A 22,417-nucleotide genomic window follows, 5' to 3' on the forward strand; every position below is an offset into this window, starting at 1 on the left:
GCCGTGTGGTTTGGCTCACTGAGCACTCATGTGGAAGCCATAGACACTTGAGAGTGGTCCGGGACAATGTGGCCACATGTTGACTGCTACAATGTGCAACACAGAGGACTATTTGCTTTTCCTTTTTTTCGTCTCATCTGGTTTACACCTGTAGTAAATGTTACAGATTAGAGTTGCAAGCATAAGATGATTTTTTTTTTTCTTGCAGAAACAGAGCAGGGCGTGCTGGGAATGTTGGATATTTTTACGTGGCTTGTTCCGGAGAAGGGCTTTGCACCATGTGTGGGCCTCATGCCCAAATCCTGCTAACACACAGAGAACATCTGATTTACATTTATAATGAATGCTTACGAGTTATACTTAAATTACTTATCTTTCAGCACATGCTTGACACTAGTGTGCAAGGGAACGTCAACGGCAGGTCCCTAATAACAGGGTCTTCAGTATTGCTTTGAACAGACCGTCCACACAGATGCTGGGTTTGACACAAATGCGCATGACGGAGAGTAGCGTCTGTCCGTGGACATGGATCCATTATTCATATTTATTAATCAAGAATCATGCAAGTATGATAATTAATAGCAACAGTATTTACAGACATGCTGTTTACATATTAAGACTGTTACCTTCTTTTTAAGCGAGTCTCTGCTGCCCCCTACTGAAAGCATCCTAACAGGCTTACAGCTGATCTTTTACTGGTATTCTCTCAGAGCAAATGTATTGTTTGATGTTGGTTGACCACTATTGAAATTTAACATTTGTCATAGAAAAAATGCAATAAAGTCCTTTAATAATGTTGTTTGTACTATGTGTACTTAAAAATGTATTATTATAGTACAATGTAGCATTGTGGACAGAGATAAGGACTAACTCCACTGATTTTACTGAGTTTATGAGTCGCGAGGTGTACTGAGCCAGTGAAAACAGTTGTATGTCTTTGTTGCTCTACAGGAGCTTTGAATGATTTAGCAGGCAGAGTGGGTCTAATGAAAGACTTTGGGAAGTGTAGGATACAGCATTTTGGGACTTTGACTCATTCTAGGGACTACAAATCTGGATATTTTGGCCTCTGCTGCTTCGATTGAGACCATTAGTTTTTCATCTGTCTCCTGCAAGTCCCCTAACTATTTGCAAATGCAATATTTAATCAATAAAGCCCCCCTTTAAAGCACTTAATAATGAAACTGTACCTCATAGGGACTACATTTATCAAGAAAATTAACATTCATAATAACACTATGGAACCAGTGTTGGTCTTAATAATTTCTTCCACATTTTGGGAAATACAACAATTCCAAACTAGAACAGAGTACTCAGAATAGTGTAATCTATATTATAATTTATCAGAGTATATATCTTTTTTGAAAAGTTTTTGTAAAACTAAACAGTGGCAAATATGAAGACAAATATTGATTTGTCATTATTCTTCCGAAAGTACCCGAATGGGCGCAAAGGATGATTTCGGGCGGATGGTAGGTTTCGGGAGACCAGGAGCACCTGAAGGCAGCATCGGGTCTGATGCAGTTGCTGTATCAGTCCAGTAGGGGGCGACAATCTACACATCCTGTTTCCCGTTAGCTCATCAAGCTGCAATAGCCAATCCTTGACATTGCGAAGATGGACGCTGTTATGGTGTAGACCAGGATACATTGAAAGCAAAAACGGCGAGTTTCAGAGGTCTGTTATGACAACATTTCCAGTTCGTACAGGTAAATTAAAAAACACCTGGTTACTTAGCTAGCGAGCAAACGTTTGCGTGTTTGCAAAGTTAGGTAGTTAGCAAAATGACAGCCAGCTCAGCTACTTAATGTCAACGAACGGGCTAGCGAATATGAGCTAAACTAGCTAGCAACGTCGGTCCAACTAAATACAGCGTACTGTGAGATATCTAACCGATACGTTAGTGCAGCCTCTAGTCTAACCCAGAGAGACAGACGTGTTACACAGAAGCCAGCCAGCACTTAACAGCAGCTAATGTCATCGGCAAGGCGAGGAAGATGTTTTGATGTCAATGCTAGCTAACGTTAGCAAGCTAATCATTTTGAGAACCGTTTCCTGGTTGTGATTCCTCGGCTTGTGACCAACCCGAGGTTTAGGACACAAGTGGACCTTGACTTCGTTTCAGCTTACAGTACGCTAAATGCAGCAGGTATTTAAATGCTATGTAATGTCAGCATTAACACCTTATTGATATATCTAAAAGGAGAGAACGTAACGTTAACGGAAGCAATAGCATTAAAAACAAGCTGGACTGTTGGATGGGTCCTGTTTCCTGTCATAGCCAACGTTAATGTTACACGAAGTGCACGTCTTCCGACTCTTTACACGGTTTTATCTTACGCTATTCATTTCGCTGTGCTTGTATTGCGTCAAATAATAATTTACTATTTTTGTCGTATTAAGCTACGCGTTGATGCAAACGCAGTACGTTTTAATCCTGCACCAAAATACACTAGCTAGCTAAGTAAGATGAGAGTGTATCCGTTAGCGTTAACCAAGTTAAAGTTATAATGATTGACGGACCTTTGATAGTCGTCAAAACAATATAGCACTCTCAGGCAGGGTTACACATTGACAGCTTTGGAGAAGTGTTCTCACAAACAGAGGCTACAGCTGTGTTGGTGCTAGATATTAGCTAAGTAACGTTAGCCTGTACCTAGTTTCCGGTTTTCTCAACTTCACTCCATACGTTGACTGCAATGACTTGTGTGTATGCAGGTGGAGGCAGGAGGTGTGAGTAGAGTGCAGCAGACATCGGCAGCATGTATTCTGAGTGGCGCTCGCTGCAGCTGGTGGTGCAGAGTGACCAGAGCCACCTCAGCGTTCTGCACTCCTACCCCACGAGCGTGGGCACGGAGGTGGCCAATGCTGTGGTCAAGCCTCTGGGCACGGCGGTGAGCCCCGTCGCCACGGAGAACATCCTCAAGACGGACAAGGAGGTGAGAAAACACTGTTGTACTGCAGCTCCGTGGACACCACACAACGTTTATATGTCGTGTTGATGCTCCGGAGAGCCTCTCAGCTTCAACAACTTATTCCCATAAGATGTATTTTAGACAACAGCAGTTCGATGGTGCTACCACTGTACTGATTTAAGTAAAAATATAAATTTCAAGATATTTTTGCATGTCGTTCAGACTGGGTGAAATGGAGAAAATCTAATAACACCATATTTTTTTGACCAAATACCTCGATGTAGTCATTCCTCTTTGGTATGTCATTATGAGGTTTGCACACCTAGCTTCAGGCAGTTGCCCCCTTTTGTATCTGCCCTTAACTTGTTTCAGTACACCACGCATCTCACCAGGCTGCCCGACAACTTTGGGGCAAAGACCAATGCTGTGTTGGATTTATGCTTCGTGTCATTGTCATGATGTCGCACGCACAGCAGGATTTATTCAAGGACCTCTCTGTATTTGGGTTCGTTCATCGGTCCCTTAATCCTCAGCGGTTTCCCAGTTACCGCCGTTAACATCGTGGAATGATGCTACCACCGCCGTGTTTCACTATGGGGGGATGATAGTACGTGTGTAGACCCCGATTTGGCCCAGATGGTTGACAATCAAACAAAATAGTTAATTTTTCTATCTCATAAGATCAGAGTTCCCCCCCCCCCCCTTCATGCTGTTAAAGTCTATTTAAATGCCATTAAGCAAACCCCAGTCGGGCTGTCATATGTCTTTGGTGGAGCTACTCCAGCATGTAAAGGAGTGACTGTTGGAGCGCTGCAGAGATGGCTTCTGTTTTCTCTGCGGGAGATGTAGGCCTGAAACACAACAGACACTTCCCCTTCACATTCCATGTTAATGGAAGTGAGCACAGCTTGGTTTGTGATATGTGTGTTTATTTTCTTTACATGTTGTGCGTGGATTATGCAAAATAATACCTTGAAAATGGCTAGTGTCATGTCTTAGAGCCTCTGAGGCACTCGGTGATAAAACTATGTTAGTGTGTTTTAATGAGGATTTCCTGAGCCCCTCCGTAGACTGGTTTTGATTTTTTTTAAAAGAAGAAGCTATAAAGCAGCTGTCTCCCTCATGCTCTGATAAAACACTGGATCGTCTGCTAATACACAACGCTGTGAGCAGGTGAACCGCACAGCTCTTTGCTGTCGTCTTTGATGCATTTACACCAGTGTTTAAATGTACCATTGACTGGAGGATGATGATCTGGTTTGTCGTGCAGCGCTTGTCTTTTGAATAGCCGCTCTGTTTTTGATTTAGCAAGAAACTGCATACCATGATTTGGAGAGTGTTGTTATTGCCGTCATCATCTTGCTCTAAAGCTTTGGCCTTCCTTGTTATGAGACAGTAAATCAAGATGTGCTTTAGTCGCTTGACATAGAGCAGATGGAGATATAGCAAAAGAATGGCAGAATATGACACTGTTGAAATACGTTTGGGGAGCTGTCGTTGTCTCCCTTGTGTGTCATAAATCAATAACTTAGAACTTATTGAAATTCACACAAATTCATGAGAACGGTTTGGGTTCCTAGGTGAAATGGACCATGGAGGTGCTGTGCTATGGCCTCACCCTGCCCCTGGAGGGGGACACCGTCAAGCTGTGTGTGGACGTGTACACAGACTGGATGATGGCCCTGGTGTCGCCCAGGGACTCCATGCCTCAGCCTGTGGTCAAGGAGCCCAATATGTACGTCCAGACCATCCTCAAGCATCTCTACAATGTCTTTGTGCCGAGGTACGTCAGAGAGAGAGACACCAATGTCACTTGTGTTGCCTGCTGTTTTCTTTACTCTTTCTCTCTCCCTGGTTTCCTCTGTAACCCTCTCATTTCCAACTCTCTGTCTCCCCCCCCCAGGCCGGAACAACACAGTCTAAACCACATCAGGCTTTGCCAGCAGGTTCTGACGGCGGTCCAGAAACTGGCCCGAGAGTCCGTTTCCATGGTGAGGGAAACCTGGGAGGTGCTGTTGCTCTTCCTGCTTCGCATCAATGACACATTACTGGCCCCGCCCACGGTCGGAGGTAAGACCCGCCCCTGTACTTACACAGCCCCCTTTTGCGGTACTTACTTAGCTATTGACGCTGATTACTAAAAAATCAATAATCCCGTAATATCTTTCAGTCGGGGTGGCTGAGAAACTGGCGGAGAAATTGATGGCCGTGCTGTTCGAGGTGTGGCTGCTGGCATGCGCCCGCTGCTTTCCCACGCCGCCTTACTGGAAGACGTCAAGGGAGATGCTGGCCAACTGGAGACACCACCCTCCTGTCGTGGAGCAGTGGAGCAGAGTGGCCTGTGCCCTGACCTCCAGGTGAGAAAGGCAGCCACTCAGCTTCACCTCGGATCTAGTGCCGGGAAAGCGTGTTGAGAGGTTTGATTGGAGATAAGATAGTTTGTTTGTCCAACCTGTTTCACTCTTGTGGAGAAGCAAAACTTAGTGGTATATTTGTGGTTGTAGGAAAAATGTCTGTATGCTCTACTGAGTGTGATCTGTCTCGCTCCTTCAATCCAGGCTCCTGCGCTTTACCCACGGACCGTCCTTCCCACCTTTTAAAGTCCCCGATGAAGACGCCAGCCTGATCCCTTTAGAGATGGATTACGACTGTGTGGCACAGACGTGGTACCGCTTTCTCCACATGCTCAGGTGCACAGACCCTCATTTCTATGGGTTCTAACCTGAAATGAATGGACACGGATGATTTTTTTTCTTTTTACACGTTTGGTCAGAGAAGCTGTAGCACAGACGTCCCTCATATCTCCCGCTCACCGTAAGCTTCTTTTTTACTTAATCTGTGAATTTGCTTATTTCTCCGTTTGTCGCTAGCAACCCGGTGGACCTGAGCAACCCTACGATAGTGAGCACCACTCCCAAATTCCAGGAACAGTTTCTGAACTCCAGCGGCTTGCCTCATGAAGTGGTGCTGCATCCCTGTTTGAAACAGCTGCCCCAGATTTTCTTCAGGGCCATGAGGGGCATCAGCTGCTTAGTGGACGCCTTCTTAGGTAAGAATGAAAAAGAATCGCTCAGTCACGGGTCATTTAACCGCGAGTGTTAAATGACCCGTGAAAACGCACATTTTAGCCAAAGTACTAGAAAACGTGAGCGCTCCATGATGTTGTGTTGTAGAGTTTGTTGTTCCTTCCCGCTAGGCAGCTACCTGCTTCAGTTAGGTAACCCATCACATTCAACATGCTTCTGCTGTCGTTATGATTGTAGGATGGACTGACTTTCCAAGCCTGCCCTGCAGAACATGCAACAGAGATGTTACTCTGACAAAAATAAAGTGTTAATTATGATCTCAATACATAAAAATGCATTTTCTTACTGTAGTGAAATCAATGAGTCTTGGAGGGGAGGAAAAAATATATAAAAAAATCTAAAATGCCCACATTGTTTCGAAAAGGTAACACAGAAGTGTAAAATATAGTAATTAGTTAATCTAGTAATCTAGCAGTGAAAATGGTAATACGCACTGAAAGTCATTTAAAGGATTGACAGCATTTCCAAGCATCCGTTTCTTATTACCAGCTGTTATTCTGGGCAGTACTCCTCGTCTAACATCAGGATGGCAGATGTCAAGTCAATAACATTTGTTGAAACATTTGAATAGAAACATGACGGTGTGATTTGTCTCTCTTTACACTGTAGGTGTCTCTGTTGAAAAGAGAGATGTACGGGAGAGGGTGTTCACTTTTTGTCCAGTGCTGCTCTCTCATGGTACTCGCATCAGCCGATGCATCGTATAATGCAATGGGCCTATTATTGGTGGTGATGATATTATCAACTGGGCTCAGTCTTTCTGTCGCAAAATGATACACTTCCAGACATTCAGATTAACCTACGAGATCATCGAGGAGGGGTCTCTTGCGGGCGCCTAAAGTCAATCAAGATGGATGGATGTCAATTACTGCTGATTCGTGTCTAACCATTGTCTTGCATGTCTACCAATGACTACCGTTGATGATCACAGACTCTGAAGCTGCTTCATCTTCTTTTCTTTAACAATAAATACGGGGAAAATTGCTTCAAATGAACAATGAACTTGTTAACCATAACAAGTTCTGTCCTCTGGAGATGTTGGGCGATGGAGATTTGTTTTTTTCTTCTTTGCTAATCAGAAATCTCTTGACGCTAACTAACTTTAGCCCCCAGCTCATCCTACCTTCCTGTCGACAGGTATATCCCGTCCCAGAGCGGACAGCGCTCCGCCCACCCCAGTCAACAGGATGAGCATGTCTCCGCCCCCCTCCATCACCAACACCACGCCCCCTCACAGCCGCAAGCAGCGGCACGCGGTGGTCAACAAAACCACCAGCAAGAGCTCCATCGTAAGTTCAAGCGTTGCATCAAGCTGTAACAAATAGTAAGTGCAGAGTTAGAAAAAGTCTAGATCTATACTGTTATTACCTTATGGCAGCAGGCGTTATGTTTTTAGGTTGTAAGTCTATGTGGTCCATTCTGTGAAAGAGATTTCTCAAGAACGTCCGGTACAGAAGCTCAAATATCCACCTGCACTCTAGAATGAACTGACTTTACTCTGGTGGTCCCATTCTCGTGATATCTGAGGAATGGCTTCAGCAGATATTTTGTTGATTAAAATAAATCTTCTTTTAATCTGTTAGTGCCATTCGTCATGTTGTCAGCAGCCTAATCAGATATCCCCCCCCCCCCCCACCCTGCAGGGCGGTGGTAGTCAGCCAACCAAAGCATCCCAGCAGCAGCAGCAGCAGCAGACTTCATCCTCCCCGACCCTGCTGTCGAGTCCCAATCAGAGCAGTTGGGAGACTCGGCCCTTGCCGGCCCCGGCGCGGCCGAAGGTCAACAGCATCCTCAATCTGTTCGGCCAGTGGCTGTTCGACGCCGCGCTGGTCCACTGTAAGCTCCACAGCGGCCTCAGCCGAGACCCCAGCATGACCGGTAAGACGTGAGGCGGTGGTTTACAGCGTTTCTTCATTTTGTGCATGGGCAGGTGGGTGTTTCGTTGCCATTGATCAGTATGTCGTTTTCGTGGAGTTCCCTGTGTTTTTGGTGTCTGTTATTTTATTACTGTGCGTCTTTGGGATTTCCTTTCCTTTTTTCCACCATTTTCTCTAAAACTTCTTTGTGCCTTTTTGTGTGGGTGGAGGGCTTGGTTAGAAGTGGCCTGGTATGAGATTTCCATCTGATTCTAATTCATTTACATCTACCAACTAGAGCTAGAACTACATATAGACTGTAGTCATACGCTCAGGACTTCATACAGCCATTCTATTCACAGCACACACACACTACTTAGTGTTTGGAAAGACATTTGGCTCCTCATTGGCTCTTAATTAATTCTTCTCTTTGGTGTAGTGTCCTGCATGTCTGCCATGTCTTATTAATGTTAAAGAACTGTAATGGGTCAAAGGTCAAAATGTATTGAGGAGAACGAGAAACGATAAGAACACAATTCATGCTTAATATGAATTGATCCCAAAATATTGGCTCTGCTTTGATTTTGTGTCTCTCCACTATTTCTGTTATCTTGCAGCCTCTTTTATCCAAATTCTCCTTTCTTATAAATCTTGTAAGTAGGAACGGCAGCTTGTTTTGCCTCACTTGATTTGCGTTTCTTGACAAATCTTACCCGCTTTTTTAGTTAAGTTTCCTCATGATCATCTTCATTATCGCCATTGTTTTCTGTTCCCACTGCCTGTCATACATCAAAGTCCACCAGCGTTCTCTCAGCGTTCCTCCAAAGGTGATGGACTGGCTTTCACCAAACTGACCACTTGTCTCGACCATAACGTTGCCAGTTTGTGACAAACGCCACCTCGTTTTTCAGTTCTCATTTTCTTGTTGCTTTGGGTCACACTAATCCTTATTATTTCCTTTCAGACCCCTCAATGTCAGCATTAATGTTTGGTTTCTTATGATTTCCTTTTTGTATTGTCGGTTCACTTGAGTTTTGGTTTTATTGGTTTGGTGCCTCAATGCATGACCTGGATGTTCAGTACCTTGGGTGACTGTCATATAAGTGCAACAGAGAGGGAGCTGACACAGGGATTTTGCTTAGTGAAAAGATTTTATTACCAGCGCAGTAAACTCGGTCTGATGTTGTGCCAGCAACAGGAAACTCTTTGTGTCAGAGTTCCCTTCTGAATGATGTGAGTGTGTTTACTGTCATTTAAGTCTTTTTTTTCTCTTGTTGTGAGAGCGATTAAGTGTCTGCTTTATGCTGCTTTCTTCCCGTCTAATTTAAATTATGTTTCCTTTTTTTTTTTATTGTGGTGTGCTTCTAGTAGCTACATGTTTCTCATACTTGCATGTTTACTGGTGACCATATTACAATTCAGGGTACCTTTCATTCTCTGCCTCTTCGCCCTCTCTACAGCGATAGCCACTCAAGTGGGTCTGGAGCTGAGACGGAAGGGTTCCCAAATGTCCACCGACTCCATGGTGTCCAACCCCATGTTCGACGCCAACGAGTTCCCGGAGAGCTACGAGGCGGGACGAGCCGAGGCCTGCGGGACTCTCTGCCGCATCTTTTGTAGCAAGAAAACCGGAGAGGATATTCTGCCTGTTTACCTGTCCAGGTAAGTCCCAGTCCCAGGTCAGAGGATTTAGTGTCGTTAAACTGCAACACTTTGAGTATTTCTCTCTCTCTCTCTCTCTCTCTCTCTCTCTCTCTCTCTCTCTCTCTCTCTCTCTCTCTCTCTCTCTCTCTCTCTCTCTCTCTCTCTCTCTCTCTCTCTCTCTCTCTCTCTCTCTCTCTCTCTCTCTCTCTCTCTCTCTCTCTCTCTCTCTCTCTCTCTCTCTCTCTCTCTCTCTCTCTCTCTCTCTCTCTTTTTCTTTTTCTGCAGGTTCTACATGGTCCTGATTCAGGGTCTCCAGATCTCTGACTTTATCTGTAGACCAGTTCTGGCTTCGATCATTCTCAACTCTTCCTCTCTCTTCTGCACCGACCTGAAGGGCATCAATGTGGTGGTGCCCTACTTCATAGCTGCGCTGGAGACTATTGTACCAGACAGGTTAGACTTGCTTTTGGATTGGTTGATGTGATTGATATGATTTTTAGTGAGATTATTCTTCAGAGGTTTTGAGAGGATGTGATTGGGTCTCAACAGGGAGCTGTCCAAATTCAAGATGTATGTAAATCCCACCGACCTGAGGCGAGCCTCCATCAACATCCTGCTCTCCATGCTGCCATTGCCGCACCATTTTGGCAACATCAAATCAGAGGTTTCATTTTTATTTATTTAACATCTTCCACGTAAGTGCAGCATTTAGTACGTTTCTGGGTTTGCAGTGTAATTTCGATCCCTTTTTTGTCACTGCAGCTTTTTTCCTTAGCTTATGTGTGAAATATTTAAAGCCACTTTAACGTTTGGTTGTTTACCATGTTGATGTGGCGCTTTAGGTTCTGTTGGAAGGGAAGTTCAATGAGGAGGATGGATGGCCTCGTGACCAGCCCGTGTCTTTCCTGTCCCTGAGGCTACGTCTCGTCAACGTCCTCATCGGAGCACTTCAGACGGAGACCGACCCCACCAACACGCAGCTCATTCTGGGTATCTACTGACGTCTTTACTTTGCCTCTCCATATTGTTTACGCAGTATTTTGCCGACTTAAACCATTTTTGGACAGTTTTGAATCTCTATTGTTCTATGTATTGTATAATTATTGGCCGCCCCTCCCCTCTCAGGTGCAATGCTAAATATTGTTCAAGACTCGGCGCTGTTGGAGTCCACAGGTGCACAGACCGAAACGGTAAGGCTCCGATCACTGCTGCTGTCTACTTACGAACGGTTAACACGTTACAAGGCTAGAAGCAGTGTGACGGACCGGACATCAAGACCACTGTGTGTGTTTTTTTGTGTGTGGTGGTAGGGGAGCATAGACGGGAGCACCGTGAGGAGTCAGAGTCACAGCCGCACCAACAGCGGCATTAGTTTCACCAGCGGGGGCAGCACGGAGGCCATCAGCCCGGATTCCGAGCGCCCCGTCCAGGCCCTGCTCCGAGACTACGGTAAGACGCATGGCTGCTCCACATGAACCGCTGTCCTCCTGCTGGCTGAATTAACACCAACCTGCATACTTTGCTCGCTAGAACGTTCCTTCATGTGATCAGTGCCTACTCGCTGGTCGATGCACAAAACATGTAACTTGCTGAATTAACACATGTGTTCTTCATAGCTTACGTGGTTAAAGTGGTACGCAGAGTTAAGAAGCGTTGGGTAAAATGCCTTTGTGGGTGATGCCGACGTTATTTGCTGTGATGCTGTAATGTTTGGAGTGCCTGCTAATTGCCTTTTTTATTGCCTAATTAAAAGCATTTTAAAAGAGTGTCTTTTCCTCTGTAGGGCTGAGCGATGTTTTTTTTAAAATAACTGATAATGGCCACACCTTTCTAGCTACTTTCACTTAACACTGTGCTCCTTATGGGTGAGTTTGTCCAGCAGGAAATGGCAGTGTTCCTGATTACATTGTGTTGTGAGACTCAGTACTGGAAAGCAAAAACCAGACATGAGAGTGAGGCAATTTGTAGGTAATCTGAGGAAGTGCATGGTGCTGCGTCCACTATTGAATGAGAACGCTGCAGCTGGCAGCAGCTAACATCGGGGCCTGCAATGTAATCATATCGAGCAACTCCTCATCGTCAATGTACGTCCACTAAAAGTGGAAGAATTCAAGTTGTATTTCTATGTACGGTCCTTTCCATAATGTTATCAGACAAATATAATAACAATCTGAGCCTGTCCGTGTTAATAACAAGCACTTGAAACAGACGTACAATGGCGGTGAGGAGTTGCCCGATACGATTACATTGCTGCCCGTTTAGCGGCTGCCGGCTGCAGCGTTCTCCCTCAATACAAAGCGTGTTGTCACTTCCAACACAAAAAACATACCAAAGTTACCCTTAAAGTGTTTTTTTAAACTTTTATCAGATTGGCCTAGTTATTAATATATTCAGTCAGTTTGCTGACTATATCATACATAAAGTTTTATTTTCTTTCAAAGTCAGAACGTGATCGCTCGGCCCTTTTCCTCAGCAGTGTGTCCACTGTCTATATTTCAGTCTACATTGTGTGCTGTACTGACTTCAAACTCCTACTTCAATGCATGTTTTCACTATCTGATAACGGGGGCATTTCCCTCCACTTTTGAGCTGCCTTGCCTGAATCCTGCTTTGCTCTACTCTCTGCGGTGTTTGGTATTTCGGGGTGTTATATGGTTTAGCTCTTCCAGATACGGCGGCAGGCCTGCTGGTGCGCAGCATCCACCTGGTCACCCAGAGACTCAACTCCCAGTGGAGGCAAGACATGAGCATTTCACTGGCTGCCCTGGAGCTGCTGGCTGGGCTTGCCAAGGTAAAGGTACAACGTCCAAACGAACACCACAGAGGGTTACTCAGTGTGACGGTCTGCAATCATCGCTAGTCTTGGTCAATCGCTGCACTTTACAAGTGCATGAAATGAAGAAGTTTGAAGCCGATACCTTTTTGTGTGTGTGTGTGTATGTCTGAACCAGGTAAAGGTGGTAGTGGACTCTGCGGACCGTAAACGTGCCGTCAGCTCTATATGCGGGTACATTGTGTTCCAGTGTAGCCGTCCAGCTCCCCTTCAGTCCCGAGACCTCCACTCCATGATTGTAGCTGCCTTCCAGTTTCTGTGCGTGTGGCTCACCGAGCACCCTGACATGCTGGATGAGAAGGTACGTTCAAAAGACAAATTCAAATTTCCCTTCCCAAACTTCTACCAGAAGCACACATAAAACTGGATACCATTACCACTTGCTCTGAGATTCGGTCCCTTTTTCCTTTCTGGATCAGGATTGTTTGGTAGAGGTGTTGGAGATCGTGGAGCTGGGAATCTCTGGCAGCAAGTCCCGGCAGGAGCTGGAGGTGCGACACAAAGGGGAGAAGGAGCACAACCCGGCTTCAATGAGGGTGAAGGACGCTGCCGAGGCGACTTTGTCCTGGTGAGATTCCTCAAAGTTTCTACAGCACGGATCTTAAACTACAGTTTGTTAATATGGTTAAGGAACACTTTAGTTCTCTCTGCTCCGTCTTTTGAGGGTAAAAAAGGAAAACATTTACATTTCATATTTGTTTCTGAATATACAAGGAATTTTTCAATAAATTTGTCATGCGCAAGGATATCTATTCTATCAGTTCAAGCTTTTTGATACTTCCAGCACCTTATTTATGATAAGTGCCGAGTGGAGCGGTGGTTATCCTGCATTTGCATTTTCATAAAACGGTAACCATCACCGGTATCATGGTTACATCCAGACTACGGCACAAACGAGCTATCCGAACATTGACACTTATGTCGATCTGCACAATGGCTGTTGACAAGCTAGCAAACAAATGTCTTTGTGGAAGAAGTGCAACAGTACTGCTCATGTTGCTTTGCATGCTAAATACTCTGCAAACTGACACTAGGTCAGTTGGCTAGTCAGCTGTAGGAGTCAGAATTCAGAACCGCTCGCCATGACCCAGATAGCCAGGCACACAATACACACTGTATCTAAAAGAATCCTGTAACTTTTGTGTAACTCGCACTCCAGACAATAACTAAAGGAAAACGTAGTACAATCAAATCATCGCAATCATAAAAACATAGCTGCAAGTTTCAACAATAAAATGTTATGATCAATACATTTGAACATCACTTTTACATCATTTTTGACTCCAAAAACAATGTTGCAACTTTGTATTTTGTATGTTTCAGTCGTCGTTCTAAATTATGTATTTGTTCTATATTTTCCTGCTGACACAGTGACCTAGTTTCCCCGGCTTTTCCTGCTGGACCTCCACACAGCACACACGTATATCGTGCTGTGCCTATTGACCCAGTTTGCTTTGGTGTTCCCCAGTATCATGCAGGTGTTGGGGGCCTTTCCTTCCCCGAGCGGACCGGCCTCCACCTGCAGCCTGCTGAACGAAGACACCCTGATTCGCTACGCCCGACTCAGCGCCACAGGAGCCAGCAACTTCCGCTACTTCGTCCTGGACAACTCGGTCATCCTCGCCATGCTGGAGCAACCTCTCGGCAACGAGCAGAGTCAGTAGCTTATCATCCTGTAATACCAGTTCATTGAATGTAGGAGTAGGCACTGTATCGCCTGTCATGTTCCAAGCACTGGTTCAGTAAAAATCAATTTCCAACATGCCTTCCATGTTTCTCCATAAAGACCCCAGTCCATCAGTGACGATCCTGATCCGAGGGACGGCGGGCAGACACGCCTGGACCATGCAGCTCTTCCACCAACCCAGAGGAGCTCGGGCCAATCAGAGGGTGAGATCACACCGTGGTTCGCTGCGTCACGAAAGACGACGATGCTAAACCCCGACACCACTTCAGAGAGTTTTTGCTTTGGTCAAAACCTGATGCCTCTCTGCTCCCCGTCTGTGCTCTTCTCTCCTTCTACAGCAGGTGTTTGTTCCAGAGGGCCGCCCCACACCCAACAATGGCGTGGGCATCAAGTACAACGTCAAGCAGAGGCCCTTCCCCGACGAGGTGGACAAGATACCTCTTGTCAAAGCTGATGTCAGCATTCCTGACTTGGATGACATCGTCAGTAAAGAGGTCAGAGTCGCATCCTGTCATTGATCTTGTATCCACGTTATGACTAATAATTGATATATTCTACTTCGAGCACAAGCCGACACTGGATTGTTGTCGTGGCTAAACTAGAGCCTGCAGTACATTAATCACTCCTACTGTTCGCTATCGTACAAACTCAGGTGGGTTGTATGGGCTGGCAGGATGATTCCAGAGCTACAAGTACACTGATGAGTTATTTCCCACACGTGAGTTGTTGGAGAGGTGAAATTCCACTTGGGTGTCTCCTGGAATAGAGGGTCAAATCATCTGGTTTGGTGGAAAGCATATGAGGATCACAGATGGTGTGCAGTTTCTCAATCCATTACAATACCTTTGCAATCATTTTGAGCTTTTTACTCCAAAAACCATGGTCTGAAAAATGACCAGAGTTGAATCAGCACCTCTCTGACACGGTGTTAAGAAAGTGAACATTAGAAACCTCAAACAGGCTGAACTTTTGGAGCTGGGTTACTGGATTGGATTGAACCGGTTTCGCTAATATAATGGTCACCAGCAATCATCTTTGGGAGGTGACACCTCAGCATTTGGACTGTGGGACTTTGTGGGTTCATGCTCCATTTACACAATCAAGTGCCGTCCATCAGCCACAGCCACCTAAAAATGCCCCCCCCCCCCCTCCCCCCCTTCTTCTTTTCAGCTGGAAGTTCAGCATGACAGGCTTCGTATTCTGATGACAAAGCAGATAGAGTATGAGGGCACCTTGGAGCGGCACAGCGAGGAAATCTGGAAGTCCAAGCCTTACCCCGACCCACAGACGGACTGCAAACCCCCTCCCCCCTCGCAGGAGTTCCAGACAGCGCGCCTCTTCCTCTCCCACTTCGGCTTTCTGTCTCTGGAGGCGCTCAAGGTTGGTCAACATCATTTGTGCGATCGTGGCTGCTGAGAAACTCTCTTGGATTGAAGCTGCAAAAACACATTTTCTGCCAACATCAAATCCTCCAGCTACTCCCACTGAACTTTAATTGGCACTTTTACATTGTGATTCTATTAAAGTCTGTGGAATTATATTATATTATAGTGGTAATGATGCTGTAATGTATGGCGTTTTTGGTCATATATACATTCATAGTATTGTTGTTTTTAATATGCTTAATTTAGAATGCATGTATATTCATTTATTATTGATAGGAGCCCAACAACAGTCGTCTACCTCCTCATCTGATTGGCCTGGAGTCATCGTTGCCGGGGTTTTTTGATGACATCAGCTACCTGGATCTGCTTCCCTGCCGACCGTTCGACACCGTCTTCATTTTCTATGTGCGGGCTGGACAGAAAAGCAGCCCCGAGGTGAGTTCACAACAGATTCCGTAGAAAATCGATACACTGTATTACCAAATTCCCCTTTTATTTCATTACAATTGGAATGAAATGGCTTGAATTTAGCTTGAAAACGTACAGATGTTGGACCTCCGTATGTGTATAAATAAGAACGAATGTGTCGTTGTGCTCGCGGCGGTCAGATCCTGAGGAACGTGGAGTCATCGTCCAGCGTCCAGCCCCACTTTTTGGAGTTCCTGCTGTCCTTGGGCTGGCCTGTGGACGTGGGACGCCACCCAGGGTGGACGGGACACCTGGACACCAGCTGGTCCCTCAACTCCTGCTCCGACAGCAACGAAATACAGCAAACGGGTAAGTTCTAAGCTAACTACTGCATCGGCTGTGAGGAAGACTTCAGAAGAATGCACATCATGGCATCTGTTATTTATCTGCATGTTGGATATATCTTGATTATTTATTTGATTGTTTGATTTCTCCTAATTATATTTTATTGCATTCTTATTTAGTGTTTTCTTTGTCTTGAGTATGTTTATAGACTGATTTTGTTTGTGTTTCTTGAAAATTTTATGAATACATTTTAAAAAGTCGATGTTGAACTTTTTCTTCCGCTGTAGAGGACGCAGCTACTCCCGAGGACACGGGAGGCTCAGTGTTCAACGGGGAGAAGAAGGTTTTGTACTACGCCGACGCTCTGACGGAGATCGCCTTCGTGGTTCCGTCTTTAACAGAAAACTCTGGTCAGTGTTCTCTACGTTGAGCATGAGTCGATAGATGCTGTAATATGATGAAAACCCAGCGAGGGATTCAGGGTTGACAGAGTGGTTGTTTGTCCCTCTTTGCTTCCCCAGAGGAGTCCTCAGTGCACAGTGACTCCACAGTGGAGGCAGACACCAACGCTGACCTCGTGCCTGGTTCACTCAAACAACCCAATCTCACCCTGGAGCTGTTCCCCAACCACTCTGAAAACCTGGAGTCTGCCAAGAAGGTAACGTTTGGCTCACGTCAGTGTATGCTGACAGCACGGATTAGGATTTCTAACGGTTTGATTTGCTTAAACTCACCGTGTGTTGTGCTGTTTCTGCAGCTGAGTCCTTTGGTGAAGACAAAGAGGTCGTCGACTGGCAAATCTTTCCCACCACTGGGTCCTGAGACGAAGGTGTTTGTGGTCTGGGTGGAGCGCTTTGATGATATCGGTATGCACATACTTCATTCTATCTCTTTTTCTCTTGTGCTGTCAGTAAGTTACTCCACACAAAACAGTTTATTAAAAACTACTCTGTAGCCTTTGAAAGGTAGCTGTAAAAATGTGTGTGACCAGTGAAATTGAGGTACATGAATGTGACTGTTTTTTGTTTTTAGAGAACTTCCCCTTATCTGATCTCTTGGCGGAAACCAGCACGGGCTTGGAAGCCAGCATGAGCAACAGCACTTCCTGCAGGTATTCAGACGTTTATACTCAAAGCACTCTTGTTTGCTGCCAGTAAGGAGAACATACGGTTGGTGAATTGGTTTTGGTCAGGTGCAAAAATGAAGAGAAAACTGCAAAACATCATGTGCGCTCACATGCAGGATAACAAACACACACACAATGCAAAACAGGAAGTACAACATGCAGCGTGTGCAAAAGGCAGGCAGAGAAAAGGAGCTGTGGCAGAGCTGTGACCGCGGTTACAGACTGCTTCGTCGTGAGGACGGTGGATGGATGGAGGCTTGTGGTCAGTGGCCTCAAATGTCAAACTGATTTAAATGGCCTGTATTTAATCAGATTTACAATGCCTTGTTGTCTGGAGGCGTGTGATCTGATCTGATAACATCAACTGTTCATTTAATTAGTGAGTCGTTTTCTGAGCGGCCGTGGAATCCTCGAAAGATAATGCACGCTTGGCATTTGTGAAGATTGATGAATTACGTTTTTCCTGTTTCCAAAGCAAACTAAGAAGCTATTTTGTGCAAATAAAGAGGCGAGAACGGCATCGGAGGACAAGTTTACACTTGAGATCAGTCACGTTTCACACGATTACAGTCTGATCGATCAAGATACACGTTACAGAATGAGGTCTTTTTGTATAAATGTGGTGTTTCGTATTGTATCGTGCCACCGTTTGTCAAAAAGGCTTCTATTACACGTTCATTTATTGTTGTAGTTTGTTGCAACTCACCTACATCTTCGTCCTCTGCGTTTTTGTGAACTGTTCCTGCTGCAGGTCAGGGTTACTAGAGAAGGACGTTCCTCTCATCTTCATCCACCCCCTGAAGACGGGGCTCTTCAGGATCCGGCTGCATGGGGCCATGGGTAAATTTGGCATGGTGATTCCCCTGGTGGACGGCATGGTGGTCAGCCGCAGAGCACTAGGTAACGACTCGTATGGCTCTCTCTTTCTTCATCCCTCCCGAGCATACGTTTCATTTTTGTTCCTCGTCAGAAAGAAACAGGCAACACGTCTCAATGCATAACAGGGTTTTCCTATGGGACTCTATTAGGATCATTGATGAGCTTACTTAAATGAGAATAATATGCACACACAGATATTTTATGGTTTAAATACATTGAAAACAAGCTGCATTTCATTTGTTTTTCAATGCAGAAGTTATGGTTTGTAGCACAAAGAAGGCTGTAACACAAGGTGTTGTATTCACAAGTTGAACTTGTGTCACACGAGCTACAGTCAGTTAAAATACAGAGACAGTCTGTGGAAATGTCCTTGTTTAGCTGTACCATTAAAAAAAAAAAAATGCATGCAAGTATTTATCTCTCCTTTGCTGACAGAACTTTACCTTGAAAAACATATCGAACCTCATTCTGCTCTCAATGCACGTAATGCCACTCTTGGCCAGCAGGTGGCATAGTTGCAAGCCATGTTTGATTTTGACTTTTTCAATCATAAATGCACAAGAGTAAATAAAATAAAAATGAATATAAATGTTTGTCCCTTTAGTCAAAGCAGTTAGTAAAATGTTTCCCTCCCTTATTTGGTGCTGTGACTCGTCAGTTGTAAAAGGATTCATTCACATCACTTTTGTACAGTTTCACAAAAACCTTCCCGTTGACTGCTTTGGCCTGACGAGCTCCTGTGTTTGCCCCCCTCCCCCTCCTCCCCCTCCAGGGTTTCTCGTGCGCCAAACGGTCATCAACGTGTGCCGACGGAAGCGTCTGGAAAGTGACTTGTACAACCCGCCTCACGTGCGGCGGAAGCAGAAAATAACGGAGATTGTCCAGCGTTACCGCAACAAGCAGCTGGAGCCCGAGTTCTACACCTCGCTCTTCCACGAGGTGGGGGAGGGGAAGCCTCACCTTTAACCCCCCCGCCCGCCCTGTCCTAACACTGGCGCACACAACAACATACACACACACACACACACTCTTGTCCTATACTCACACACCATTTACAACTGTGCGTGCATACACACACACACACACACACACACAGAATCTTTATATTTATACTGTACTGTTTTGTTATTTATATGAATACATATATCAACACTGTCTGCCTTTGACTCCGAGAGCAAAGTGTCAAAAACCATGCCACGGTGGGACGCGCCTCATTTCTGTGTCGCAGCCACTCGCGGAAGACTCGGACAGCTGAAGCTCAGCAGCGACTGTCTTCTCTTCATTTAGTGTTCACGCTTCGTGGCAAAAGAGTTCCTGCTTGTCATTAACTGCAATACAATAGTTACACTGTTGGCCTTTCTGAACTTGTAAAAAGCTTGTCCTTTTTAAACCCTGTGTGTTCATGACGGTTTGCTAATACAGAGGTCGTGTCCTTAATCCAGATCTGCATATCTGTTTTTGTTTTAGTCAGATTTCGGGGTTGGATTTTTGCCAAGGAGATAAACACGCAAGCGTTATTAAAAAAAAAATAAATAAAGAAAAGAAAAACTGTTTTGTAGTATACACAGCTGCTGCTGCCGTGAGGCAAGTGGCTTGAAGAGAACAAAGAAGTGATGGAGAGCATTAACCCCTGATCTGATTTTACAGAAAACAAATTGTCGTCCACTGCTAAAGTCTTCCTCCTCGTGCGAAAACAAGCGCATTCGGCCATCGCAGCAGCTGACTGAGCACGCCGATTTTTTGCCGTTTCTATATTTTTTATTTTCCAGATGATTTATAGGACTCCTGCGTTGTATTACTGTACGCGGGTGTCATTTTTGACACCTGCGCCAGTCTGAAAGTAGTCCCATCTTACAACAGCCACTGCACTGCGTGTGCGTGGGGCCATATGTGTGCTTGTTCAGCCAGTCAAATCATTTACACTACAAGGAGTCATAGTGACAACTAAAAAAGACGAGCCCATACACAGCATTTAGAGATCTGGGAATAACCCTAAAACTGGTTTACTCTTAGCTTGGTAACATTTTAATTGACTTATGATGAGAGCAGTCACAGAGCTCCTGGATTTTGCACTTGACGTTTGCAGGGCTGATATGAAATGACCGCAAAAGACATTTTAGGTATGAAAGACAATATTTAACTTGTCAGAAATATTCAGTTTTGGATAACAGAAATGTGCAGTTTTGATTTCACACATTTTTATTATTTGTTTTGCTTCACAATTGGTCTCACTTCTGTTTTCTCACTGTACTTCTGGTTTTGATTCGAGCCTGTAACAATGTGAACTTATTTATCACAGCGACGAAAGCAGGGCGAACACCTCTAGTTCATTTGTTCTATTGGAGAAGTCTTAATGCACTGAGCACGTTTTGTGTTTATTTTCTATTCCCTTTGGTTACCGTACATGTCTTTCTGTACTTTGGTGCATTTTTGGAAGCAACCCCCTGCTGAAGGAAGAGTTTTATCTTGCGATCTATGAATGAAGAAGAGGCGCCGTGCAGTTTTGTTTTTTTAACCCATCATGTCTAATAGTGCGACTCACTTTTTATGACAGTGCACGTGCCTTTTTTTTTTTTTTTGGAAGGAAAAAGTACATTGAATATGCTTCAAAAACTACATACAATCAGTCATACATTGTATCCTATGTTACTCCTCTGATGTTTGATCATATTTAAAGATTTGCCATGTACAGAAGCGGAGGATGGTATGTAAATATATGCTAGTGTAAGGCATTTACAAGTTGTCTGTTGCATTCCTCATCCGTGAGACGGCGAGAGAAGTTGTGTATGTATGCAATTACGTGTGGGAGCATCACAATGGGTATTGAATGTAACATGCATCAATTAAAACTATTATTGACATTTTAATTTGTTTCTCCCACTCCTGTTTGACTTTTTCTTCACAGGATGGATCGCGGTTACTTTTAGTAGTTCGAGACAAAATTACACCTGAATAAAACGTTAACGTTTTCAGTTATTCTGTTATGAATATTTGCAGCACGTGCGTAATGTGGTCTGTGGCGTTAAACGGTGGTCGGGTGTGTGCGCGAGCGCAGTGAAACAAAGCCGGATATTAACTTGATAACACCGCCGGCAGGTCTGGGTCCAGACCCGTGACAGTAAATGTGCCTCCATGCCCTGAAGCTGTGATGACATATATTAACGTACTCTGTTTACCGTAACTACACGTATTTAATATAGCCGAAGAATAACAGTCATAGCTGTTCGCATTGTTGGTATACTGTATACACCAACGACAGTTGTTCACAAAACTGGTTTGAATTAAAAAAGTACCGTTTGAATTCATTAATACTGCACCAAAAAAAACATCATCCATGATCCAAACGACACATAATATTCGGATTTCCGACGGACATAAAATCGGCTCGACATCCAGCTGTAGCGCGAGACCAGAAGCCCTGAAACGTATGTAGGCACGAGACTCAAATGAGCCCGCGTTCAAAATGGACATAGAGTCGAAATGGGCAAGTCGGTGCTGCTATAACAAATTACAAATGAAGGCGGTTTGTTTTTCTTAGGCCTGACCTCGTGCCGGAGCGTGTTACCCATTAGAAAGAGAGTTGTTGATCACATTAGCTGCGCTTGTTGCGCCGCTATCCACCAGAGGGCGCTGTCCTCTTAAATTACTAGCTAACGTTCGCTACAGGTGCCGCTGTGACAGGTAGGGACCCAAAATATGTAGCTAACTTACTCAATAAACATGATTTTAAAATGGTTAATAGCGTTATAGGTCGTGACCCTCAATTCAAAGACGAGCTTTTAAAAAAAAAAACTAGTTAAAGCTTTTAATTAAGACCTTTATTTCTGTCTTTACTTGCTAGCATATTAACGTTAGCTATTTACACTTAGCCTCACAGCAGTGGTCACCTCACACGTTACATTTCGTTGTGGAATTCAAAAAGAGTAAAAAGTAGAACAATACAGTGACTCTGTGACTCGGTCTGTATGATGTGAATTACAGTATTAGTTTTTTACGTCATGTTTTTAAATATGTATAACCTGCTAGGGCATATTAGACGTTCTCTAGTAAACAGGCTGAATTAATTCAGTGCAGCTGCCGTTTTATTCTCTAGTTAGTTAATGCCTTTACTTCATTATTTATTATGATTTTTAATATTCTGTAAAAAGGCTAAACCACTGTAGGGAAATTAATGTAGCGTTAAGCCTCAATGACCACCGTTACAGATGTTTCTGTGTTTGTTTTTGTGTGCTCACTGCAGAAGTGAGCTGTGG

General features: G+C 44.5%; 1 protein-coding gene across 5 annotated transcripts; it reads left to right on the plus strand.

Annotated features, from left to right (window-relative positions):
- Window positions 1-1,554: 1,554 nt before the first annotated feature.
- LOC142954362 (ral GTPase-activating protein subunit beta-like) lies at window positions 1,555-21,031 on the plus strand. Of its 5 annotated transcripts, none has more exons than XM_076095322.1 (30): window positions 1,555-1,709; window positions 2,719-2,939; window positions 4,496-4,698; window positions 4,819-4,985; window positions 5,086-5,272; window positions 5,474-5,605; window positions 5,786-5,964; window positions 7,139-7,290; window positions 7,645-7,879; window positions 9,318-9,519; window positions 9,787-9,954; window positions 10,051-10,165; window positions 10,344-10,491; window positions 10,627-10,691; window positions 10,812-10,950; window positions 12,171-12,298; window positions 12,453-12,635; window positions 12,754-12,902; window positions 13,803-13,990; window positions 14,121-14,224; window positions 14,360-14,515; window positions 15,192-15,401; window positions 15,683-15,841; window positions 16,015-16,183; window positions 16,447-16,569; window positions 16,681-16,817; window positions 16,917-17,025; window positions 17,192-17,270; window positions 18,037-18,185; window positions 18,937-21,031. In XM_076095322.1, exons 2-30 carry the CDS (start codon window positions 2,763-2,765, stop codon window positions 19,128-19,130), a joined length of 4,506 nt encoding a protein of 1,501 aa, XP_075951437.1. In that variant the 5' UTR covers window positions 1,555-1,709; window positions 2,719-2,762; the 3' UTR covers window positions 19,131-21,031. The 5 variants fall into 5 exon arrangements, with proteins under 5 accessions (XP_075951437.1, XP_075951439.1, XP_075951440.1 ...); XM_076095324.1 differs by having other exon boundaries at window positions 14,363-14,515; XM_076095325.1 differs by having other exon boundaries at window positions 12,171-12,292.
- Window positions 21,032-22,417: the final 1,386 nt, after the last annotated feature.

The sequence above is a fragment of the Anarhichas minor genome, unplaced genomic scaffold (assembly GCF_050575085.1).
Source record: "Anarhichas minor isolate MPS153535 unplaced genomic scaffold, ASM5057508v1 ptg000020l, whole genome shotgun sequence".
Lineage (NCBI taxonomy): Eukaryota > Metazoa > Chordata > Actinopteri > Perciformes > Anarhichadidae > Anarhichas > Anarhichas minor.

Excerpts from the sequence above, each read along its gene's own strand:
- LOC142954362 (XM_076095322.1), top strand. The coding sequence starts at position 2,763 with ATGTATTCTGAGTGGCGCTCGCTGCAGCTGGTGGTGCAGAGTGACCAG. Across the intron at positions 9,520-9,786 it reads CTGCCTGTTTACCTGTCCAG|GTTCTACATGGTCCTGATTC; the intron begins GTAAGTCCCAGT and ends CTTTTTCTGCAG. Across the intron at positions 14,516-15,191 it reads ATGACATCGTCAGTAAAGAG|CTGGAAGTTCAGCATGACAG; the intron begins GTCAGAGTCGCA and ends TCTTCTTTTCAG.